The 22,791-nt window shown below is 32.8% G+C and overlaps 1 protein-coding gene across 7 annotated transcripts in view; it reads left to right on the plus strand.

The window, feature by feature from the left end:
• LOC108908870 (focal adhesion kinase 1) overlaps positions 1-22,791 on the plus strand; it is a 173,279-nt gene that overhangs the window by 145,833 nt on the left and 4,655 nt on the right. For 3 of the 7 annotated variants that reach the window (XM_018713033.2, XM_018713032.2, XM_018713027.2), the window contains 12 exons: positions 378-533; positions 904-1,071; positions 2,244-2,883; positions 4,911-4,946; positions 5,419-5,535; positions 7,202-7,384; positions 7,442-7,852; positions 7,910-8,248; positions 11,490-11,641; positions 16,478-16,639; positions 16,723-17,016; positions 20,443-20,777. In XM_018713033.2, the coding sequence (XP_018568549.1) occupies positions 378-533; positions 904-1,071; positions 2,244-2,883; positions 4,911-4,946; positions 5,419-5,535; positions 7,202-7,384; positions 7,442-7,852; positions 7,910-8,248; positions 11,490-11,641; positions 16,478-16,639; positions 16,723-17,016; positions 20,443-20,777 (2,993 nt within the window). Of the gene's footprint in view, positions 1-377; positions 534-903; positions 1,072-2,243; positions 2,884-4,910; positions 4,947-5,418; positions 5,536-7,201; positions 7,385-7,441; positions 7,853-7,909; positions 8,249-11,489; positions 12,320-16,477; positions 16,640-16,722; positions 17,017-20,442; positions 20,778-22,791 lie in introns of all 7 variants that reach the window. The other 4 variants (XM_018713026.2, XM_018713028.2, XM_018713030.2 and 1 more) reach the window with 4 other exon arrangements.

Here is a 22,791-nt window from a genome sequence, read left to right on the forward strand (position 1 = left end):
ACACATATGTAAACTATTCTTCTAAATATTTGATTATGTGTAAAAGAAACTGTTAAAATTGTGGAATAAATGAAATTGGTACTATTGAATCACTTACAATTAACAAAATTTGACGATAAATTAGAACGAGATCAGTTGCTTCTAATATTTCTTCGCTAATTTTTGAATTTATGAATTTAATACCAATATCGTCTAATAATATTAAGAAAAATATAAATCATTGTTTTTTAAAACTGAATTACAGTAACACATAAATTGCAAGTTGTACTTTTCAATGTTGACATATACCGTTAAAGATTTGGTAGTAATTATTTCAAAGTGCGCTGCATAAACTGAAATTATATTCTTTGAAATATACGAATAATATATTTTTTTAGGTTCATCTGCCAAATGGTGGTTTCAATGTAGTTAGATATGGCGATTCGATCGACATCAAGGGTATCATATCAACAGTTACAGAACGGCTGTCAACAGGGGAGAGATATTATAATGGACTTTACGCTATGAGATTATCGAGACCACCCTCAAATGAGGTTAGCATACAACCCCACAAGTTTACTTATATTCCTAATGTAGTATTTTAGAATCTATAAATATTCTATCACTAAAATCCTAAATTGCATAGCAGATAAATAAAAGCTCATATAATGTCCCGGAGATGTTGAATAATTGCCAAAATATCTGTGTATGTACATTTTATAGCTGTACATATTAATAATACAGATCAAAGACAAATTTTTATTATCTCACTTGCCAAATAGTAATGTCATTATGTTACATGTTAATCATGTTATATATTTCCTTATCTTATAAAGTTTATAAAATAAAAACAACTAAAAGAAGCTAAAAACAAGTAAATTGAAATTTATATTTTTAGTAATAAATCCATCGAATATGTTTTAGATGCACTGGTTACACCAGGATATAACAATGCAGCAGGTCCATGAAAAATATCTAAAAAAACACCCAAATTCTGAGTGGAGGTATGATCTTCGAGTTAGATATTTGCCTACTAGTCTTAAGGAACTTCATGATAGGGATAAAGTCACCTTCCATTATTATTATGATCAGGTAAGTAAACAGATAAGTACAATGAAGTAACTCTATTTTTCCAAAAATTAAAAGTATACCTATTTAAACCATTTACCAATTTTTGACCTATAATTTGATTAATAAAAATTGTGGGTTTTACATATCTCCATTACAATCGATCAAATTTGGAGCTACTAATTTTTAGAATTAAAAACAATAATAACAGCGAATGAGAAATGGAATAAACTTATAACTTATGCCATAATTGTACTACTGATTAAATATTAAAAACACAGAGTCACCAGAATTGGCCGACAGATTATGACTAGCTCTATTGTCTCTAATTTCTTGGTCAATTTATTAAAACCAGGATTTACCACAACTTATGTATTACATGTATAACTTGACCAATTTTTATTAATACGAAAACAATGTTAATATTAGAAAGTATATGCAGTCCATACAAGTTACATAAAATAGTAATTTTTGTAATTACATTTTAATTTATCACAAGTATTTTCTTCCTATTTCAACTATTCAACCTTGCGCAATGAATTTATCCTCTATCCATGTAATTGCAGTACCAAACCCTACAATGCAATCCTGAAATATTTTGTTGTTATACATGGTAAAAACCACTTAATCATATTTGTCAGGTTGCAATTAATTTAATATCAGTCAATCTTAATTAACAACTTCATATCAATCACAAAGTATAGATTTACAGAGTGTAACAAAAAATATGCTACGAAGTTTGATGAAAATTTAAAATAATATTTTAGTGCTTCAAATTTTCTTGAGTTTATTAGTTAAAAATCCAAATTTATAGGTTGCTTCTGTACATTATAAATGTCAACATGTATTTTCTCCATTATTTTTTGGAATATGAAGAAAAGTGTAAGAATAAAAGTTGTAAGTTACTTTATAAACTTTTTAATGTCTGTGTTGCAGAAACAATAAGGTTTTACTGGAGTACCACCTAAGATAAGATTTATTAATTAGAACACTAACACTATATTTTTACATATTTGGACAGAATGTATGTAAAAATATATAGTGTGTTCTATTTAAAAAAGCCATCTTAGGACTTTATCTCTTATTTATTTTATAGCCCAATGCACAATTTTTTTTAGCAACTTGGGTGTTTGGCAATTTAAACTTTTAATCGTACATTTTTTGGACAGGTGGCTTAATTTCTTTGCGATTTACAGGTCAGGAATGATTATCACACCGAACTGTATAAGAAAATCGATCAAGAAGTGGCTGTGCAATTGTGTTGTCTAGAAATACGTAAATACTTCAAGGACATGCCCCAGAACGTCCTAGATAAGAAATCCAATTTCGAATACTTGGAAAGGGAGATCGGCATGCAGAAATTCATACCAAATAGCGTTTTAGAGAAGATGAAATCCAAATCATTGAGGAAGAGCATACAGGCTCAGTTTAAGAAATTCGCGCACCTCACCGATGTTGAGAGCATGTTCAGGTTCTTGGAGATACTGAAATATCATACAAACTTCGATCAAGAACGGTTCCGGGTCGATTTCGGGAGCAGCTTTACAGTCCCGGTCGAATTGGTGATAGGTCCTGACATTGGTATATCACATACCAATGTTCAGGAGTCGACGACGAAGAAAATAGCCGACTTCGATCAAATACAAGCCATTCAAACACTAGTCAGCGATTGCGATGAACATACCAAAGCCACTTTACAGTTAAGGGTCGCCGGGACACAGGAAGTGTTGTTTTTCACCTGCCCGAACTTGGACGTCGCGGAAAGCTTAGCGGATCTTATCGACGGTTATTGCCGGCTGCATTCTGGTTCGCAGACTTCCATTTGCAATAGAAAAGGTAACAATTATTTACTTTATGGTTTATGATTCTTGTTTAGGAAATTAGACTGTTAGAATTTAGCAGTTGTAGTCCTAGAAAAACTTTAAAAGCTCATTGAACTTGAAATTTAAATTTATATTGGAGAAAGCTAGACCTCTACAAATTAATTGTTTCTTTAACTTTGTCATAACGAATTGTATTACTAGAGCTTTTTTTATATCATTTTTAAAATTTTTACACTTTGTCATTGCCTGGTGATGAAATTCTTTAAAATAAGAACATTTTCCATAAACATGAGTTGGGGAATGCTTACTTTTTGAAGTGCAGGATGAGGTTAAAATTCCTAAAAGTGTTTTTTTAAAACAATTGAAAATGAACAAACTAAAATGGTAACTTGAACCAAATTCATTCAGTGTGAAACAGAGGGATTAAAGTAAAATACTGTGTTACCTTTCTCGAGATGACATTGGTTCATTTATTTAGAACCAAGAGGTTGGCAGTATGTATTAGGTTCGGTCACTGACGTAGCATTGGACTAACTCGGCATTTAAATATTTAAAAAACTTGTTCCCATATTTATTCAGCCATACCCATATACAGGTCTGGTCGAACTAAACGTGGAGGTGGTAGAAATGTATACACCCCGTAGATGATATGCGTATAACAGCTGCACTGGGCAACTGGGCAATAAATCTCAGTTATTGACACGTTGACAAATTGCCTAGCAGTGCAGTGCAACAATGCGGAATTTGATGTGATTCAGGTAATTTTAATGTCTTATAGGCACCTTCTATTAATAATTCATATTACAATTGCAAAAGAGAGAAATAAGAGGGATATTTTGTTTACATTATTGCAATATGGCATTTTGGAGACCTTTTGAAGCAGAACAAAATGAAATTTACCGTCGATATAATAAAATAGTTTGAGGACATATACAATTAAAGTATGTTGTTGGTTAAATGAACATATAATAGAAATTTTCTATACATTATTTACAAATTATTATAATTTTTTACCTTTAACAGAAAACTTTTTTAGGGACCCCTATGAAACTCATTAAATTTTATTGCTAGGCGTTTTTATACATGTTTAACCGACTTTGGAAAGACTATAATAGAAAATTTATGGCAAAAATGCTAGAATTGTTTTTGTGTAAAATTCAAATTTTAACGTTCGGGAAAAATTATTATATGAAGAAAATACATTTTACTTAGTATCCCTGGTTTTACCGGCTCCTGAATAATTCTTGTATACAGGGTGTGAAGGTCATATTTATACGGAGGCTACCTTTGACCTTTAGAAACATCGTAAATTTGTTTTCTCAAATTCCGCACTGAAAACATTAAAAAAAATTTTTGTCCACACCCTGCCGCTGAACAACACAAATAATCATGCTCGAACATATACTCAATTGGAAGCTATGACATGCATTGTCAAATTTCGTTTCTCTTGATTCATATGCACATTTTTCATAATATCACACAAAAACATAATAATTAAAAGAAATACACTGTACAATCATTATACACTGAGATAAATAATTTTATAAGATATATTTTACACTACACAAGACACTGAATGAAATGCAGCATTTTATTATGCAAATTTTAAATTGAAAACTAAAACAAATGTATTAAAATGGTAGCTGGATAATTCATCCAGGTCATTGACACCGAGTTTCACAAACTAAACACAGTGCTTTAAAAAATAGTAACAAACTCTTTATTGATGAAATGAAAATATACCTTATTTAAAACTGTTATTATTTTAAAACAATTTAATTTTACTTACAATTAGTAATTTAATATTTTAAATGTTTATCGTTTCATCTTCATTGACACAAAACTTTAAAATAACACGGTGCAATAGAGATATGTCTTAGGAACTAAGCATTTCTCGACCCATATTTATTATGAGAACTTTTTCTTATTTTGAGACGTTCTCTCACCAGATAAAGTTGGGACAGCCTATATAACATTACTCCAGAGTACCTAATGTGCTTCTCTAGATAGTATTTTAATGTATGTAATTCTCTTTACAAGCTACAGTATGGAAACAATTTCCTTGTCCTTGTAAAGGTTAGTAATAGTTAATCTATTTGCATTTCTTGCACTTTTCGTAGTTAATTCGTAATTTGTAACATTTTATTTTTATGATTCATAAATTTTTTTTATATTTCACCATGCACATTATTTTATTATAGAACTACAGACCATAGTTGTCTTTAGAACTGAGATAAAGCATGCTTCTTATTTTTGTAGACTACATTTGTGATATCTAAGTGAATTTTTGATGACTAATTAGATATAAACAATACAGAATATTTACGTTAAGCATAGACCACAAGCTGACATGAATAGCTTCATTTTGATGAATTCATGTAAAGTAATAGGTCAGATTGTTCTTCCTGTTTTGATCATGCATTCGACTGGACGTTTAGTGCTTGCTAATGCGTATGTTTGTTTTTTATATTTGTGTTTTAAGAAATTTTTATATTTGGAAAGTGCATGCTCATAAACCATTTAGTAACTAATTAGTAATTGGTTTCAGACCAAAATCCTTCAAAGCATAAATCGAGTAAAGAGAATTTTTCAAACCCTACAGGCACAATGTTGTCCGAGGATTATGCAGAAATTGTTGAGGAAGGTGATTACTCAGTTCCTGCTGGTAAGTAATCTATACATTTATAATTATACAATGCCTCTAAAAAATTCACTGTTTTTTTTAGTTTTTACTGTTTACTATTTTATTATTTATTAATTTTATCGGGATGTTGAATAATTTTTCGATGTTTTTTTGTGAAAATTAATACTTTGTTTAAAAAAATTTGTAAAAAAGCATGTCACTGAAAGTATTGTCTATCACTACTACGTTTTCCCATCTTTCTGGCATTCCACATCGGAAAAACAACACGTCTTTTGAGGCTATCCAAGAATCAGCACATTTTTTAGTATCTTTATAAGAATGGAAGCGCTGTTCAGCCAGGCCATGTGCCATCGATCTCAACAAGTGATAATCAGAAGGGGCATTGTCTAGGCCGTTTTTCCTTCAATAATCGGCTCAAATGCATCAATTGTAGTCGATAGTGATGTTCCATGATGGTTTAATTGGAATCATAGATATTCAGCTTCCCCAACGATGTTGATGCATGTCGGCCTTACCCCATGATTTTCTAGGCTTAGGATTATCGTAGCATATCCGTTTTTCTTCCCCTGTCATGATACGAAGCAAAAAATTTCCTGTTCTGCCATTGAAGCAGCTTTTCACACATACAAAGATGCTCAGGACGTCTCTCAGTTTCAACTTGTATGACACCTAATGTTCGTGTTTTTGAATCGTCCTTAATGCTTTCAAACATTTTAAAACTGTTGTGTGATCAAGTTCTAATGATTTTGCAAGTTCAGCTAGCGTCTGACATGAATTTTTATGAAGTAATGCCTCCAATTCATCATCTTCAAACTGTGGCGCAACAGAGCGTTCTTCATCTTCAACGTCAAAATCATTATTTTTACAGCGCCTAAACCAATTTCTGCATGTTGTTTGTGACAGAACAAGAATTCTGTATTCTTCAGCTGCAGATTTCTTTTGAATCAAGTAGTACAGTAAGATTCCCCGCAAATACTCTTTTTTTGGCATGAAAATCAACATGTTAAGCCGGCCTCCCATGCATCCGAATTCCGATGTACGATATCCGAAAATATTTTTATTCATACGAATGATATAATATAATTCACATGCATCCGAAATTAATCTCATAGAAATCAAGTATAATAGAACCATGGAATTTATTACAAGATCAAGAAAAAATATTTTTAAATGACAACCATAGGTATATATCATAGAAAATATACATTGTATTATATTTTCTACATTTGACATTATATAACATTTATTTCACTGTAAACTTGTCAAACAATAACAATCGCAGTATATTAAAAATTTAAAAAGTGAGGTTAAAAAACTTACGATTTCGGACAAAAGTTAAAATTATTTCTACTTTTTCCGACATCGTATGAATTTTAAAATTTTCAGGTGAAAATGAGCGGTAAAATATTTAAATGTACCAATAGCGACACTTTCGGATCTTTGTATCGTCGGAATTCGGATGCATGGGACACCGGCATTAAACACTATTACAAAAAAAAGTATTTTACACTGTGACAAAATAACATACACCGAACTTCAAGGTTGCTTATAGTACTTCTTTATAAGAGCGTTACCATCTTAAACATACAGTTCTGGTAACGCCATCTGTTGGAAAACATGAAGAACTTATTCAACATCTCTATATTATTAGGCGATTTTTATTAATCAAGAACTGTATTATTTTTAGCAAAAAATTATAGCTTGGATAGGAACCAAATCGAGCTTCACGAAATATTAGGCGAAGGTCAGTTTGGAGATGTTCACATGGGAACGGTTAGATGTAAAGATGGCACGCTCATTCCTGTGGCTGTGAAAACTTGTAAAGGTGATGCTGATCTTGCCACGACAGAAAAGTTTCTGGAAGAAGCTTGTAAGTACAAGCCACGCTACTAAGCGTTGCCCCAACTATCATTGTTTTCATTTTCAGATATTATGCAACAGTTTGACCACCAGCATATAATCAAACTGATTGGAATCTGTTCGATCTCGCCGGTTTGGATCGTGATGGAACTGGCTAAGCTGGGCGAGCTGAGAGCTTACCTCCAGAATAATAAGAGTCGTCTAGATCTGGCGACTCTCCTACTATATGCATTCCAGCTATCTACGGCTTTAAGTTATTTAGAATCTAAGAAATATGTACATAGGGATATAGCAGCTAGAAACGTTTTAGTTAGTACGGATAAATGTGTTAAGCTCGCTGATTTCGGACTGTCGAGGTGGATGGGGGACGATCAGAGCTATTACAAGGCCTCCAAGGGGAAATTGCCAATTAAGTGGATGAGCCCGGAAAGTATTAATTTTAGGAGGTTTACGACTGCCAGTGATGTTTGGATGTTTGGTGGGTAGCACAGAGAGTATGAAGTATTTTATATTCACTCGTCAATTATTATTTCAGGTGTCTGCATATGGGAGATTCTAATGTTAGGTGTAAAACCATTCCAAGGTGTGAAGAACAACGACGTGATTGGTAAAATAGAAAACGGTGAACGTTTAGCGTTACCGCCCGATTGTCCCCCTCGCTTGTATTCTTTAATGTCGCAATGTTGGTCTTACGAACCAAGTAAAAGGCCTAGTTTTAAGGACATCAAGGAAATACTTCAGGAGATTTTATCTGAAGAAAGAAGTGCTCAACAGGAAACGCTACGGAGAGAAAACCGTAGAGCTGCCGCCATGTCTTGGGGCCCCAATGACGATTTCGCGCCCCCACCAAAGCCTAATAGGTATCCCATGCAAGGTAATGATCCATTTTAATTGTTTTAGAAATCTAACATAGCTATAAAAAACAAAATGGAATTATGAGAATTTTTAGGATTAAATTCAAAAATATTAATTATACTTAGGTGATTTTAACAAACCGGGAATTTCTAATATAAATGTGAACAGCCCATCTGGCATAGAATCAAATATTAGGTACAGAAATTTTGATTGAGTGTTAAGTAATGGCCATTCAATAGCACTCCTCCCAATCCATCTATGTATTCAGCAATATTTGATCCAGGAATTGCCGAACACCAATATATGAAATGTTGTACCGTCCTGCTGGAACCATATTCTGTCAAAGTTCATGTCTTAAGTTTTGTAAAGCAGGTACAATTTGATTACGTAACATTTTTTCGTACTTTTGGCCAATTAAATTACCATCAATTACAAGCGGACGAATAATGGTAGTATCAATAATACCAGCCCACATATTTATTTTTTGAGGTCTCTGGGTGTGTTCCTCTCTTATCCATTGAGGATTTTGATCACTCCAGTATCTCAAATTGTGACGATTTACTAAACCATTAACAGTAAAAGTACATTCGTCGGAGAAACAAATATTAATTATAAAGTTAGGGTCGTGGTCAGCTTTTGCCATTATTGTTTTACAAAAATCAAGCCTTCGATCATAATCATCTTCACTTAACTCTTGCAGTGAATGTATTTTGTTAGGTTTATAAGAGTTTATTTCTAAAATTCAGCAAATAGATGATCTACTACTTGCATCATGTTCTCTAGCAGCCTTACGCACAGAAGGTTGAGGATCTTCCACAAAATTGCAATACTTTAACAGTGTTATTGTCATTACGGTTCCAGTTTCTTCAAACCTGTGTATTGTTCTGCACACAGTTGATTTTCATACTGGCGTTCTGTTTGGAAACGTATTATTAAATAAATGAACCACTTGATCGAATGACCTTTTGAGATCGCCATATCCTCTCATCATCAAAATCGTCATTATTTCTCTTTCATTTAGAGCTCACTCACTATTAATCTAGATATCTTGCTGTTCTGGGACTTTTGGGACACAGTGTATATGTATTTAGCACAAATATGAGCCTATTTGATATTTTTGTTTCTCAAATTCAATTAAATTTTTTTCCGTTGTGAAAATTCTCTTTGTAAGCCTAAAAATCATACCCTAGAAGCATATTAGAATATGTGCCGCAGTTATTTGGTTTGCAGTAGATATACAGCGTGTCCCGTTTTTCAGGTTAACACCTCTGGAAATGTGAGAAGGCTGTGGACTTTCCGCAAGCCAATTCTTTTACAAATGTTACCCTGAAAGGAGGTTATATCCTACTAATCATTTTATTGATGTCACAAAAGCCTGGCCTACTACAATTTGTTAAAAGGCTCGTTTTTCCAGAAAGTGGTATTAGGCATTTTTTTTCAAAAAGATAATATTACCAGGCTATTCAACACCCATTAAAATACCCATATAACAAATTTGAACGACAAATGCCTTTTAAGTGTTTTTTTATGTGGTGTCAAACCTCGAAAAATAAGACAACTAAAAATTATAAATAAGTTTGTCAAAGATCGACATAAAAGTGAAAACAAATACCAATCGGACAAAGAAAGAATACAGGCACTATAAATTTAATACTGTTAATTATATTAATTAGTTATTATTAATTAATTATACAAATAATACCTTACAAAAAATGTAATGAATTATAAATACTAAGTTCTTAAACAAACGGATTGCAAAAAGTTAATCTAAATTAAGTTTTAGTTTTCTCCACCAAACCTCCTTACAGTCCATTTTTCCAATTCTTAAATTTAAAAACAATTTATACAGGGTAGGAATGTACCGATGGTCTATCTGAAGTTACGTGAGAGTGATAAAGTAAGCCATAGAAATCCGTGCGATAGAGAAAGATGGCTATAATGGAGGCGTCTAATAGTCACCGCCCGTTTCGCCCTTCCGCAAATAAGATCCACTTCTTATTTGTGGAAGGGCGAAATGGGCGTTGACTATTAGACGCCTTCATTATAGCCATCCTTGTCTATCACATGGATTTCTATGGCTTACTTTATCACTCTCACGTAACTTCTGATAGACCATCGGAACTTTCCTACACTGTATAGCCGCTGTGGAGTAATCTCTGCACAAGCTTGTCTTATGCAATTATTATTTATTAGGTCATCCAAATTCCTTGGTCTGTTTTTATAAACTTTTTGTTTTATACAACCCCAAAAGTAAAAGTCCATAGTGCGAAAAAACTAAAATTTAATTTAGATTGTTTTGCAATTTTTTCTTTAACAACTTAATATTTATAATTCATTACCTATATTTTTTTTACGTTAATTATTATTTCTGTTGTGGTTGCAATTAAGTGTTAAATTTAGAGTGTGTATTTTTTTTTTGTCCGATTGGTACATGTTTTCACTTTCATGGCAATATTTGATCTGCTTAATTTTTAGCTGTCTGACTTTTCAGTTTGGCACCACATAAAAAAAACAGTCAATAGACATTTGTCGTTCAAATTTGTTATATGGGTATTTTGATGGGTGTTGAATAGCCTGGTAATATTATCTTTTCGATAAAAAAAATGCCTAATACCACTTTCTGGAAAAAGGCCATTTTAAAAAATCATAAGCCAGGCTTTTGTTACATCAATAAAATGATTAGTAGAATATAACCTACCTTCAGGATACTATTTGTATTTTTAACCTGAAAAACACACTGTAGATAAAATTGAGAAAGTTAAAAAAAAATCATCTGTCCTTATAAAAGAAATTGAATTTATTATTTTGATATGCTCAAGTTTTACTAACTTTAACTTTACTTATTTAAGATTGTTAGAAAATAGATAATATTATCATTAGTATTTTTTTTAAATTAATCGAAAATGATATGGATTCTATTTATGGCAGTTATGATAAACAGTTTATATTACATAATTCCACATTATAGTAGAAGAAATACTGACACATTTTCTGTTCCAAACTCCCATACCAATTCAACAAAAAAAAAATACTTCTTTGGTTTTTAAATATTCTACATTTAAACATGCAATTTTACAAATTTTTATATAAAAGTTTGAATATCAAAAAAAAAATATATTCATATTTGTACAAGACTGGTCAAATAGTCGTCCCTTTTATCAAGTTTAATATCATAATAATTATGCAATTTATTCACTTGTTATTAATATTATAGGGTAGATTTCAAATAAAAGCTTCAATAAATTATGTTTTGGTTTCAGCTGTGGATTCAACAACTTTTGCATCGATGGAGGGACCAAACTCAGTATCCCAGACGTACATAGTAGCTCAAAATCCAGAAGTTTTAGCACATCTCATGAAAGAAAATGAGAAACGTGGATTCAGTCCAGCAGCATACAATACACCAGCTTCGGTATTTAATACAGTATCTGTTGATTTTCAAAAGAAAGACGATGCTCCCGAACCCGTCTTAATCACCCAACCCATTCCCATCCAAAACCTCCACAAGTTAGATCCGGAGGTTCCAGAAAACGCAGCCGGAGTCGATCAAATAAAAAAAATTGGTACTTTAGAACGGACCCCCTCTCGTACTAGTACTGGAAGCGCCACCCCAAAAATGAATTCCCTAGAGAGGAAATCTTCTGAGAATTCCTCTCCGAAATTGAATTCTTTAGAGAGAAATACTCACTTAGTCCATAGTTCACACAGCAGCTTAGACAAATCGGGTGTCTTCAGTCCAAAATTGGGATCGTTAGAACGTAAATCGCGAAACACTTCCCCTAAAATGGGATCCTTAGAGAGAAACGGTAGTCAGACAGCTGCGTTTTCCCCAAAAATGGGATCTCTGGATCGCAACACCCATATATCTCCCCAGCAGGTCTTTTACGACCCAGAAAACGTACCCAATTACCATCCAAACCCTGTGATGTACCAATTTAGTGATAAAACCAAAGAGATGCAACAGTTCGAGGAGAGTATTTATGACTTTGGTGGCGCTGACGTTAAGAGTTGCGCTCATAAACAACAGTTTTTCGTTCAGAAAGCCACTGCCGTGCAGATCGATAATAAGTTTCAGGAACTGCGGCCACAGGTTCGAATCAAGCATGGCTTGATTACGAATGATTTTGTGTGCTTTTTTCATATATAGCTGAATGCTGTGGTATCTTAATCCGATCCGTTGAGATTTATATGTTTTTATGTGGTTTGCCTAAAATTTGTAGTAGGTACTAAAGATACTGAAATGGCGAGTTGTGGTTGTTTTACCATTAATTGCATGTCATTTACAAGTTTAATTTTTTCACTTGTCCACATAAAAATTTATAAAAATTAATATGGCTGTGAAAAAGCAAGCGATCATTATTAAAAATTTAATTATTTGCTAATATTCATTTTTTTTTGTTTTATTGGCATGAAGCATGGTTGTAAATTGTTTTTATTAAATTTTTTATGTTGTTCATAATACATATAACTTAACGATAAATGAAGGAACATGGTTTCTTCCACATCAATTTCAGCCTCAATTAAAATTTCAAGGTTTCAAGGTCCAATCTATAGAGTGAAAAAAGAGGCTTAAAAAAAGACTTAAATATTACAGCAAATTTTATGTATTTCCTTTAGAAAAATACTTAGTAAATGAAAACCCAAGTGATTTCCCCAGCAAAGTCATGAACAATTTTTTTTAAACAAAAAAACTGCAAAAAAATTACATTTTTTGGGTTTTTTATAATATCTCGGAAAATGAAGGAATCGTCTTACTCTCAATAGGACTTTTGTAGAGAATAAAAAAAAACTATAAAATGGTTTTTTGTGCGACCCGATCGGGTAATTTTTTACAGAGAAAATCCGGAAAAGCCTCTAAAATAGACCTTTTTCCAAAAATTCATAACTCGATCAAAGAGTGACCACAAAATCCGCCTGTTTTTGAGACTTTGACAGAAACGCCAGGAAAATTCCTAAAAATATTCTAAAAATATCCAAAAACTCATGAAAAATGATAATGAGCATCACTTTCAGTTTTTCAAAAATTTTCGAAATTCACCCTTATTTAGGGGTTGAAAGGACAAAAAAAGTGAACAAATTAAGAATCATCAACAGTTGTAAAACCCCAAATATTTATGTCATTATCCAAATAAATTTGTGAACGTGAAAATATCTAGTTTCGTATTTGATACGATCTTGTCCGGATTGAAAATCAACCCTTAATATCCCTAAAGGGGTGAAATCATCCTAAACGCCTAAGAATGCAAAAAATATATTAAAAGTTAAAATTTTTTTTCCTTTTCTTTTATACGTGATAATTGAACCGTTAATAACCCACAATCACTACATCCAAAGGAAAATACCCCTAAATGAGAGTAAAACCACCCCTAAGTTCAATCATATAAGTTTAAAAGAAAAAGAAAAAAATTGTAACAATATATTTTTTGCATTTTTAGGCATTTAGGGGATGATTTCACTCCTTTAGGGATATTAAAGGTTGACCGCATCAAATACGAAACTAGATATTTTCACGTTCATAATATTATTTTGATAACGACATAGAAATATTTGGGGTTTTACAACTGTTGATGATTCTTGATTTGTTTACTTTTTTCTCTTTTCAGCCCCTAAATAAGGGTGATTTTCGAAAAACTGAAAGTGATGCTCATTTTCATTTTTCATGACGAGTATTTGGATATTTTTATAATATTTTTAGGATTTTCCCTGTTGCCTCTGTCAGTCTCAAAAACAGGCGAAAAAATGGCTTTTTTTGCAGTCACTCTTTGATGCTGGAAAAACGATCTTATGGAAACGACAGATAATAATATGTAGTTTAATCGTGCGCCAGCTGATTTCTGTCCGATGCATAGTTTTTGCACAATTGCATTAAAAACAAATTAGGGTATTTTTGCACAGCGCCGTGATTTATCAAAAATGGTCCATTTTAAATTCTGAAAACGGCATCCGAAAGTAGATGATAAAATCTCCAATTTGCATAACTCGGATTTTCGACTGGGTGATGGGAAATATGCTAAAATTGCCCTTGAAAGTCCCCCGAAACGATCGAAAGTACCCTCCACGTTGGTAGTGGGAGAAGCAGCGAGCGGAGGACTCTGGCTTGAGCGTACTTTCGATCGTTTCGGGCGACTTTCATGGGTATTTTCAGCATATTTCCCATTACCCAGGCGAAAATTCGAGATATACAAATTGGAGATTTTATTGTCTACTTTCAGATACCGTTCTCAGAATTTAAATTGGACCATTTTTCTTCGCCACGCTGTGCAAAAAAGACCTTAATTTGTTTATAATGTAATTGTGCAAAAACTATACATCGGACAGAAACCATCTTGCATACGATTAAACTATGTATTATTATCAGTAATTTTCCACAAGATTGTTTTTCCAGCTTCAAATTTGACAGTTATAATTTTTTTAAAAAAGTCTATTTTAAGTAAAAAATGAACTGATCCGATCACATAAAAAACCATTTTATAGGTTTTTTTATTCTTTACAAAGGTCCTATTGAGAGTAAGACGATTTGATCATTATTTTTCGAGATATTATAAAAAAAAAACAAAAAATGTAATTTTTTTGCAGTTTTTATTGTTTAAAAAAAAAATTGTTCACGACTGCTGGGGAAATCACTGGGTTTTCATTTACTTAGTATTTTTCAAACGGTAATACATGAAATTTGCTGTAATATTTAAGTGTGCCAAAAAATCTCTATTGGTTGGCATACTATTAAAAATATTCAATCGAAAATAATCACGATAGCCAAAATTTTTATCTTTCCACTCCCTTAAAAAGCACAGAAAAATAAAAAGGGATTTTGGTAACTCGATAATTTTTCCTAATATTTCGATAAACGAAATCGTATATTTTAACTTAAATAGTTGAAAAAATTTCGGATATATGCTACACTTACCTTTAATTTTTACAAAATTAATCGAATAATTTAAAAGAGGCCTACGATTTCAAGGCCACATCGTTAGTTAGATAATTTAAATTACTCGGCCAACATAATATTTGTTTGATTTGCTTGAATCACACGTATACTGCACGGTTTTACTTTACTAAATATTGTAGATACATTTTGTGTTTACTTAAAGCATGTTGCACCTTTTTCCATGTACATTATCATTATGATAACTTTTGCGAATTCAGATATTATGTTAATTTTTTAGTAAATAGTATACAGGCATACGTGTCGAAAATGAAGAAGAATTTTTTATACAAATTTAAGAATATCTTTTTATATAAACGCATGTCTGTTAATTTGTTTGAAATATATTTTGAGGTACAACTTGTTTCGACACCTCATATTTCAACGCTTAGGCCTTCACAGGGCTCTATAGCAAATAGGCAACCAACAATACATTTTTATAGATTTTATTACACAGTTTGTCTAAATATGAATTCATGCACAAATAACAGACTTTCCCCCATTTTAATGCAGATTTTCTATAAAATGGAGTTAGTTTGAAACTCATAGAAATTTAACGCTGAAGACACACAAACGTATCCACTATCACTAAACACTAAAATAAATCATTTTATAAGACACAAACACAACTTTAAATTTTATTAAAAAATTAAATTTAATAAAACACTACAGGGTACAATTTCTATTTCGATTGCAGTAAAAACTGATATTTCACTTAAAAATTTTTGGAATTGCCTTATGTATTACAAACATCTCGTAAACTGGCAAATAAATAAAATAAATATAATAAAAAGAAGTAGTGACAGCATTGATCACTGATTTCACCGAATTAACGTTAACCGTTGTCTTTTTGCCCACCTAATGCAAAATTATTAAAAATTATTTAAAAAATCATTTCGTCTACATTAGTATTTTTATTTACGTTTTATGTGATATTGGTTTTTATAAAACACTGACATAAAAAAAACTATGTCAAAAGGCAGTAATACAAAAGCAATTTATTTTTACAAAATTATTTTCTATTGTAGTTTTGATCTCTGCCATTGTCAGCTTCATACAATTGGTTTAAAAATTTAAAAACTGATAAATATGCACGTACAACCAAATTCGTTCCCTGATGGGGAACACATACTATTCCGTTAAAAAATTGAGCCCTTAGTTAAAGATACACCCTGTATAAGATATTCTAAAACTTGATTGAGCCAGACACTTCATTGTTGACATCGTTGTGATACACCCTGTATAGTTTTTTATGTCGCAAAAGTTTTAACCAATGAAATTAATATTTTTTCTTGGTGGTGGTGAAAAACGTTATATTTGTTTTAGGCGACTTCTTCCCAACATTCTCTTTATGGTGATCAACTCTTAGAAAATGTATGGGTCGACCCAACGGCTAACTTCAACAATATCCTGAAACAGAAACTGCGTCAACAACAGTTGGAATCCGAAGAGGATTCCAAATGGCTGGCCGAATCCGAGACACATTTGGTAGGTCAAACGAATAAAACTAAATTATCTTTCAATTTCTATAATATGTATTCAAATATATTTTTTAATTGTATTTTTTTCAGAAGAAGAGGTTAAGCATCTGTTCGCCAATTGACCAAGAACCAACTCAAGACGCATATTCTATGACTTCGCTTCCAACTAGTCCAAGTTACGTAAATAACGCGAGTCCCGCCACCTATCAATTGAGCAGCAATTTGGGGGCATTGTCTCTGAGTGGCAATGGAAATGGTATTCAGAGCAGTACAGGATCCGTTAGTAGCAGTAAGAGCCATTCACCACCAGGGTCTCTTACCAGTACCATGACTGGAAAACATCAGATCAGTGGATCGGAGGGTAGTGATTCTGAAAAATCGAAGGTAAGTCAAGGAATATGCAGGGTGTAACTTTGATTTTGGGTCATATTTATATGGAGGCTGCTTTCGATCTTTAGGATTCCTAGAAACTGAATTTTATTACTTTTTTTTTTTTAGTAATTTTCATACCGTACGACTGGACAGGGTAGTATAGCATCAAACGACGATTCTTGCTAACCACTAGTCCATATCCTCTCCCAATCGTAATTGATTTGTATACATGTTTTTTTTCATAATACCACATAGAAATTTAACAATGAAGACACACAAAGTACACGAAAAAACCACCTTGTAAACCGATGAACTAAGAACTAAAATACATATTCAGCCATACTTGTTCAATTTGGCTCTTTGTTTTTTGCCCTCTAAATACTCTGTTGTCATACCTCATCAGGTGTATTGATATTACCTAGTTCAGTAAACCAACAGTTCCACTTTGATCTCATTCATCCTTTTTCGGTGTCCTTGGATGGAGAAATGCTTGATCAGGGCCATAAAAATTTTTTAACTGGACGTTATAACTCGACTATTCCTGATTAAAAATTCTGGGAACACTTACGCCTAACAGAACTGACCCTTAAAGTTACTCCATATACAGGGTGTGTTTAAATGAAGTAGCAAAAATGGTACCAGTGAATGTAGAGTCAAAAATAAGAGGATTGAAGTAAAAATGCCTTATATGAAAGTTGCACCCCTGAGGCGATATAGCCTCTTAAAGGAGGGGATTGAAAGTCACATTTTATTTTTTTTTCTTTAACATGAGGAATGCTAGAGACACGAAACTTGGTATGAGCATCCTACTAATAAAGAGAACTTTTCAATATTTTTTCGATCATTGGCGTATTTTATAAAGGAGTGAAACAGTCAACCCCATTGTAATATTTTATTAGAAATTATTTATATGAGGCAAATTATTTAATTAAAAATATTTATTGGGAAGACTGATTTATTGCGCAACTTTTTTACCTCTTGTAATTTTATGATAAAACCTATAGTTTTCTAGTATAAAAATTAGATGCGTCATCGTTCACCAAAGGGGTAATTGCGAAAATTTGTAAAAATAAAGTAGGCGGATGTCATAACAAATAAATTGTTATTTATTATATTAATAAATTGGCACTTTCTGTCAATAAGCTGGTAATTTAATAATAACGTTAAGAATAATTTGCTATTAACTAATGAAAAATGTTTGATAACTTATGACTATGAGACATGTATTAAGTAAAATTATTTATCTGAAATAAAATTTAATACAGTGCAACCTCTTTAATCCGAACACACATTAATCCGATCACACGCTAATCCGAACGGCCAAATCTGAACGATGACAAGAAAAGACTGGATCGCTTCGCACGTACGCGTAGTAAGTTTGTTTGCCTATAGCGAAGAACCTGTTGCGTGTCGTGTTTTGTGTAACAATTTTGGAGTTTTTTTTGGAAGAAAAATAAAAAATGTGAAAAGCGTAAAATAATACATATATTATGTATATGTAACTACATGTTTATGTTTTACCTTATATAAGTTTTATGTGTCTTATATAATTTATATTTATATTGTTATAATAAAATGTGTATGTACTTACATAATAGATGTATGTACAAATCTTTATAGTATGTTCGATAATCCGAACGATTCGATAATACGAACAATGCCTGACAATGTGGTGTTCGGATTAAAGAGGTTGCACTGTACAAACGAAAAACAAGAAATGCAAAATTAAATTTAAAGAATATTCTCGAAATAATTTCCATTTTGCTGCAAGCATAACTTAATACGTCTGTTGAAGATATAACGCACTCGCACAAACAGTTCTTGGTTATTATGAAGGTCATCTGCTGCCTGAAATATTCTTAAGCATAGTCCTTCTAAGGAGGCAACAGGAGTGGCATAAACAATACTTTTTATGTGTCCCCACAAAAAGAAATCCATAGGCGTTAGGTCAGGTGAACATGCAGGCCAACAAACAGGGGCGTCATGACCACGACCAATCCAGCGGGTAATTTAAATTTAACCATTCTCTAACGGCAAGTATACTATGTGCAGGCGCCCCATCGTGCATATACCACATCACTTGACGTGTAGCAAAGGGTACATCCTCAAGTGATGTTGGAAGATTTTCGTTCAAAAATCTAAGTCGGCCACTCCAAACCTGTGTGGAAGAATAAAAGGACCTACTAGAGTATTTCCTACAATTCCCATCCAAACGTTTAAACTTAAATTATGTTGACATCTTGAAACAAATATTTCATGAGTATTTTCTTCCGACCATGAATGAACATTATGAAGGTTTACTGCACCAACTCTAGGAAAATTTGCTTCATCGGTGAAAAGTATATTCATTAGGAAATTTAAGTCATGCCTGGAAATATTAATGTAGTATCGACAAAAATCCACGCGGTTAGGTAAATCAGGGTCATTCTTGTACGGGTTGATGGTGAAAATGGTATAAAAGATTTTCATGCTACATTCCACACAAGACTGTGAGAAACTTGCAGTTGCCTGGACACCTGTCTTGTGCTTGTACCACAGTCTTGTTCTAGATGTTCCAGTATAGCTTCCTCAGTTTCATCAGTTCCGACAGTACGCCTTCTTCTGGCACCCTCACGATTGGGCTGAACTTTACCAGTTTCGCGAAGCCTTCTTCCACCGAGGCCAATGTATGTCTATAAGGAATCGGTCGGTTTGGATATCTTTGGTGGTATAATCTTACTGCAGCGTTACTATTTTTTCTGGATTCGGAATACACTGAGCATGTCGACATATTCGTCATTGGTATAAATATTATTTGCCATAATTATTCTGATAATAAATTAATCAATTGGTACTTATTATTGGTTGACAGAAAGTGTCAATTTATTAATATGATAAATAACAATTTATTTGCTATGACATCCGCCTACTTTATTTTTACAAATTTTCGTAATTACCCCTTTAGTGAACGATGACGCATTTAATTTTTATACTAGTCTTTATCAGTTTTATTGAAAAATTACAAGAGGTAAAAAAAGTTGCGCAATAAATCGGTCTTCCCAATAAATATTTTTAAATAAATAATTTGCTTCATATAAAAAATTTCTAATAAAATATTGCAGTGGGGTTGACTGTTTCACTCCTTTATAAAATACGCAAATGTTCACACAAATATTGAAAAGTTGTCTCTTTATTAGAAGGATGCTCATACCAAGTTTTGTGTCTCTAGCATTCCTCATGTTACAGAAAAAAATTAAAATGTGAATTTCAATCCCCTCCTTTAAGAGGGTATATCGCCTCAGGGGTGCAACTTTCATATAAGGTATTTTTACTTCAAATCCTCTTATTTTTGGCTCTACATTCACTGGTACCATTTTTGCCACTTCATTTAAAATCACCCTGTATATTGTATGTATAATTTATATTGTATTTGTATAATTTTTTTTACAAACTTTGTAGGAAGCGGCATCCCAGAACCCTACTGCCAATTTGGATAGGACACACGATCGTGTGTACGAGTGTACGACTGATGTGGTCAGAGCCGTTATGGCGCTTTCCCAGGGTGTCCAACAGGCCATCGCCGATCAGTACCTCGATTTGGTGAAGAAAGTTGGTTTGGAGCTTAGATCTCTCCTAGCCAGTGTGGATGCTATCGTTATTGAATTTCCGGTGTCTTCCCAAAGAGAGGTTGAAATGGCGCATAAGGTTTTGTCCAAAGATATGGCAGAATTAGTCAATGCCATGAAACTGGCACAGCAGTACAGTAATACTACATTAGATGCCGAATACAGGAAGTATGTTTATATTAATTTTATATTTTAATAGCTTGTTTTTCGATTTCGAGGTAATTTTAGAAAATATTTATAATAATTTTATAATTTTTATGGGGATTGTATTCTTCAAGGAGATGGATAAAAAGTAATTGAGGCGTCTCAGGTTTAATTTTTAAGAAAGCATCATTTTTTATTTTTATTTTTGCGAAAAAAATATACATTGTCTGTCATCTGGGAATATTTCTGCTTTACTACTAGATATACAATGTTCTATTCACATAATAAAAATCAATACTAGAAATGATGGCAAACTCCGCCGACGCGGAGTTGACCTTTCACTGCACGCGGCATGAGCACCGTTGCGCAGTGCTTTCCTCGCCGGTTGGTAAATATAACATTTTTTGGAACGCTCTATATATAAAAGTCATCAACATCGTAACTTTATCTCTGGACCGTTCGAAGTTCAATGCAATATTTTTAGATATCCTGTGTATAAAAACCTATTTGAATTTTCTTCTTATGGAAAGATTTAAAAAGAAAACTATAATGAAAGTAAAATACGGTAATAAGTAAAAAGAAATTCTTAGGACCATCAAACCATCGACCTCCTGTTTGCAACGTGACACTTTTACCGCTGAGCTCATCGCCATAGAGTTTGTTTGTATCGGTATTTGAATTCCCGTTCATAGCCGAAGTAAACAAACATTTTCATAATGTTAAAAAGTGCATTTTTCTGCCGTAAAATTGTCCACGGGGAACGGCGGAATCGGAAAATTAAATTTTGACAATTCTGACGTTTCTACCACGGCGACAGTTTGTATCAAAATATTATCATCTTAAATTTTGTTACATTTGACCTAATAAAAATTGAGGGCGGTCCAGGTAGCAGAAAGGGGACGTCGCCAGGTTGCGGAAGCTACTTTTATGCAAAGAGAAAAGTTCCGGCTCCGTCTCGGAACAGAGCACGGGTGCCGGCCATATCCATAAAGGAAAATAGGACGCCGCGAAAATAGTGTTTTGGGTGAAATAATCCCGGCTTAACAAAAATATTGGGGTTTCGGGAGAAAGATGCAAAAAGTAAATATATTAAAAATGGCAGCCAATGAGCCGGCAGTGGTTCTGTCTCAGAATAAAAAACTTTGTAATTATTGCAAAAACTCGGTTAAAAGTGGCCCAAAGTGCAATGTGTGTGGGCTTATAAATCATCCTAGTTGTGCAACAAGGGTAAAATCCTGCTGTGGAACAGGATTAGGTGATAATAAACCTGATGATATGTGTGCAGCTGTTTTTAATGCAGAAGAAACTCATCTGAAAGAAGAAAATAAACTATTGCAACAGATTATCTGTGACAAAGAAGTTATAATTAATGATAAAATTGAGATAATTAATCTACTCCAACAAAAGGTTATGTTATTAGAGGAAAAATTAAATGGTTTTCAAACCATAAATTATAATTCAGATAAAATCCTGGACAATTCAAGCAAGGTAAAAAGTGTAGTCGATACACAAAAACAGAGTTTTGCTGATAAGGTGAAAACTAGAAATAAAAAGCAGGAGTCAATAAACGATAAAAACCAGGAGGTAAATATAAACAGAAATTTGGATATTTTACAGAGTGAGCAAAGAAAGATTATGCGATCAGTAATAAATTTAGATGTGGAAAGTGAGAACAGAAGTTACCAGAACGACGACAACCAGGGAAATTATGTACAAAAAATAAACAAAGTGAAAACATCAAAAATAGGAGTGTCAGAACATGGTGGGAAATTTAAAGGTCTTAACCCAAAGGTATGGATGTATATTTACCGTGTCATTCCAGAAGTTGCCGAAAGTGATATAAAGGAATTCTTAGCCGAAAAAACAGGGGACCACGCAGAAAATTTTGTTGTGAAGTTGATTAAGACGACAAAGACAAATCTTAAGTGTTTTATGGTAGCAGCCAACTTCAAATATAAAGATGACTTCTATAATCCATCCTTTTGGCCTAGAGGTGTTGGATATCAGCGGTTTAATTTCAGAACGGATAACCCACAGG

The sequence above is a fragment of the Anoplophora glabripennis genome, unplaced genomic scaffold (assembly GCF_000390285.2).
Source record: "Anoplophora glabripennis isolate ALB-LARVAE unplaced genomic scaffold, Agla_2.0 scaffold81, whole genome shotgun sequence".
In the NCBI taxonomy this organism is placed as follows: domain Eukaryota; kingdom Metazoa; phylum Arthropoda; class Insecta; order Coleoptera; family Cerambycidae; genus Anoplophora; species Anoplophora glabripennis.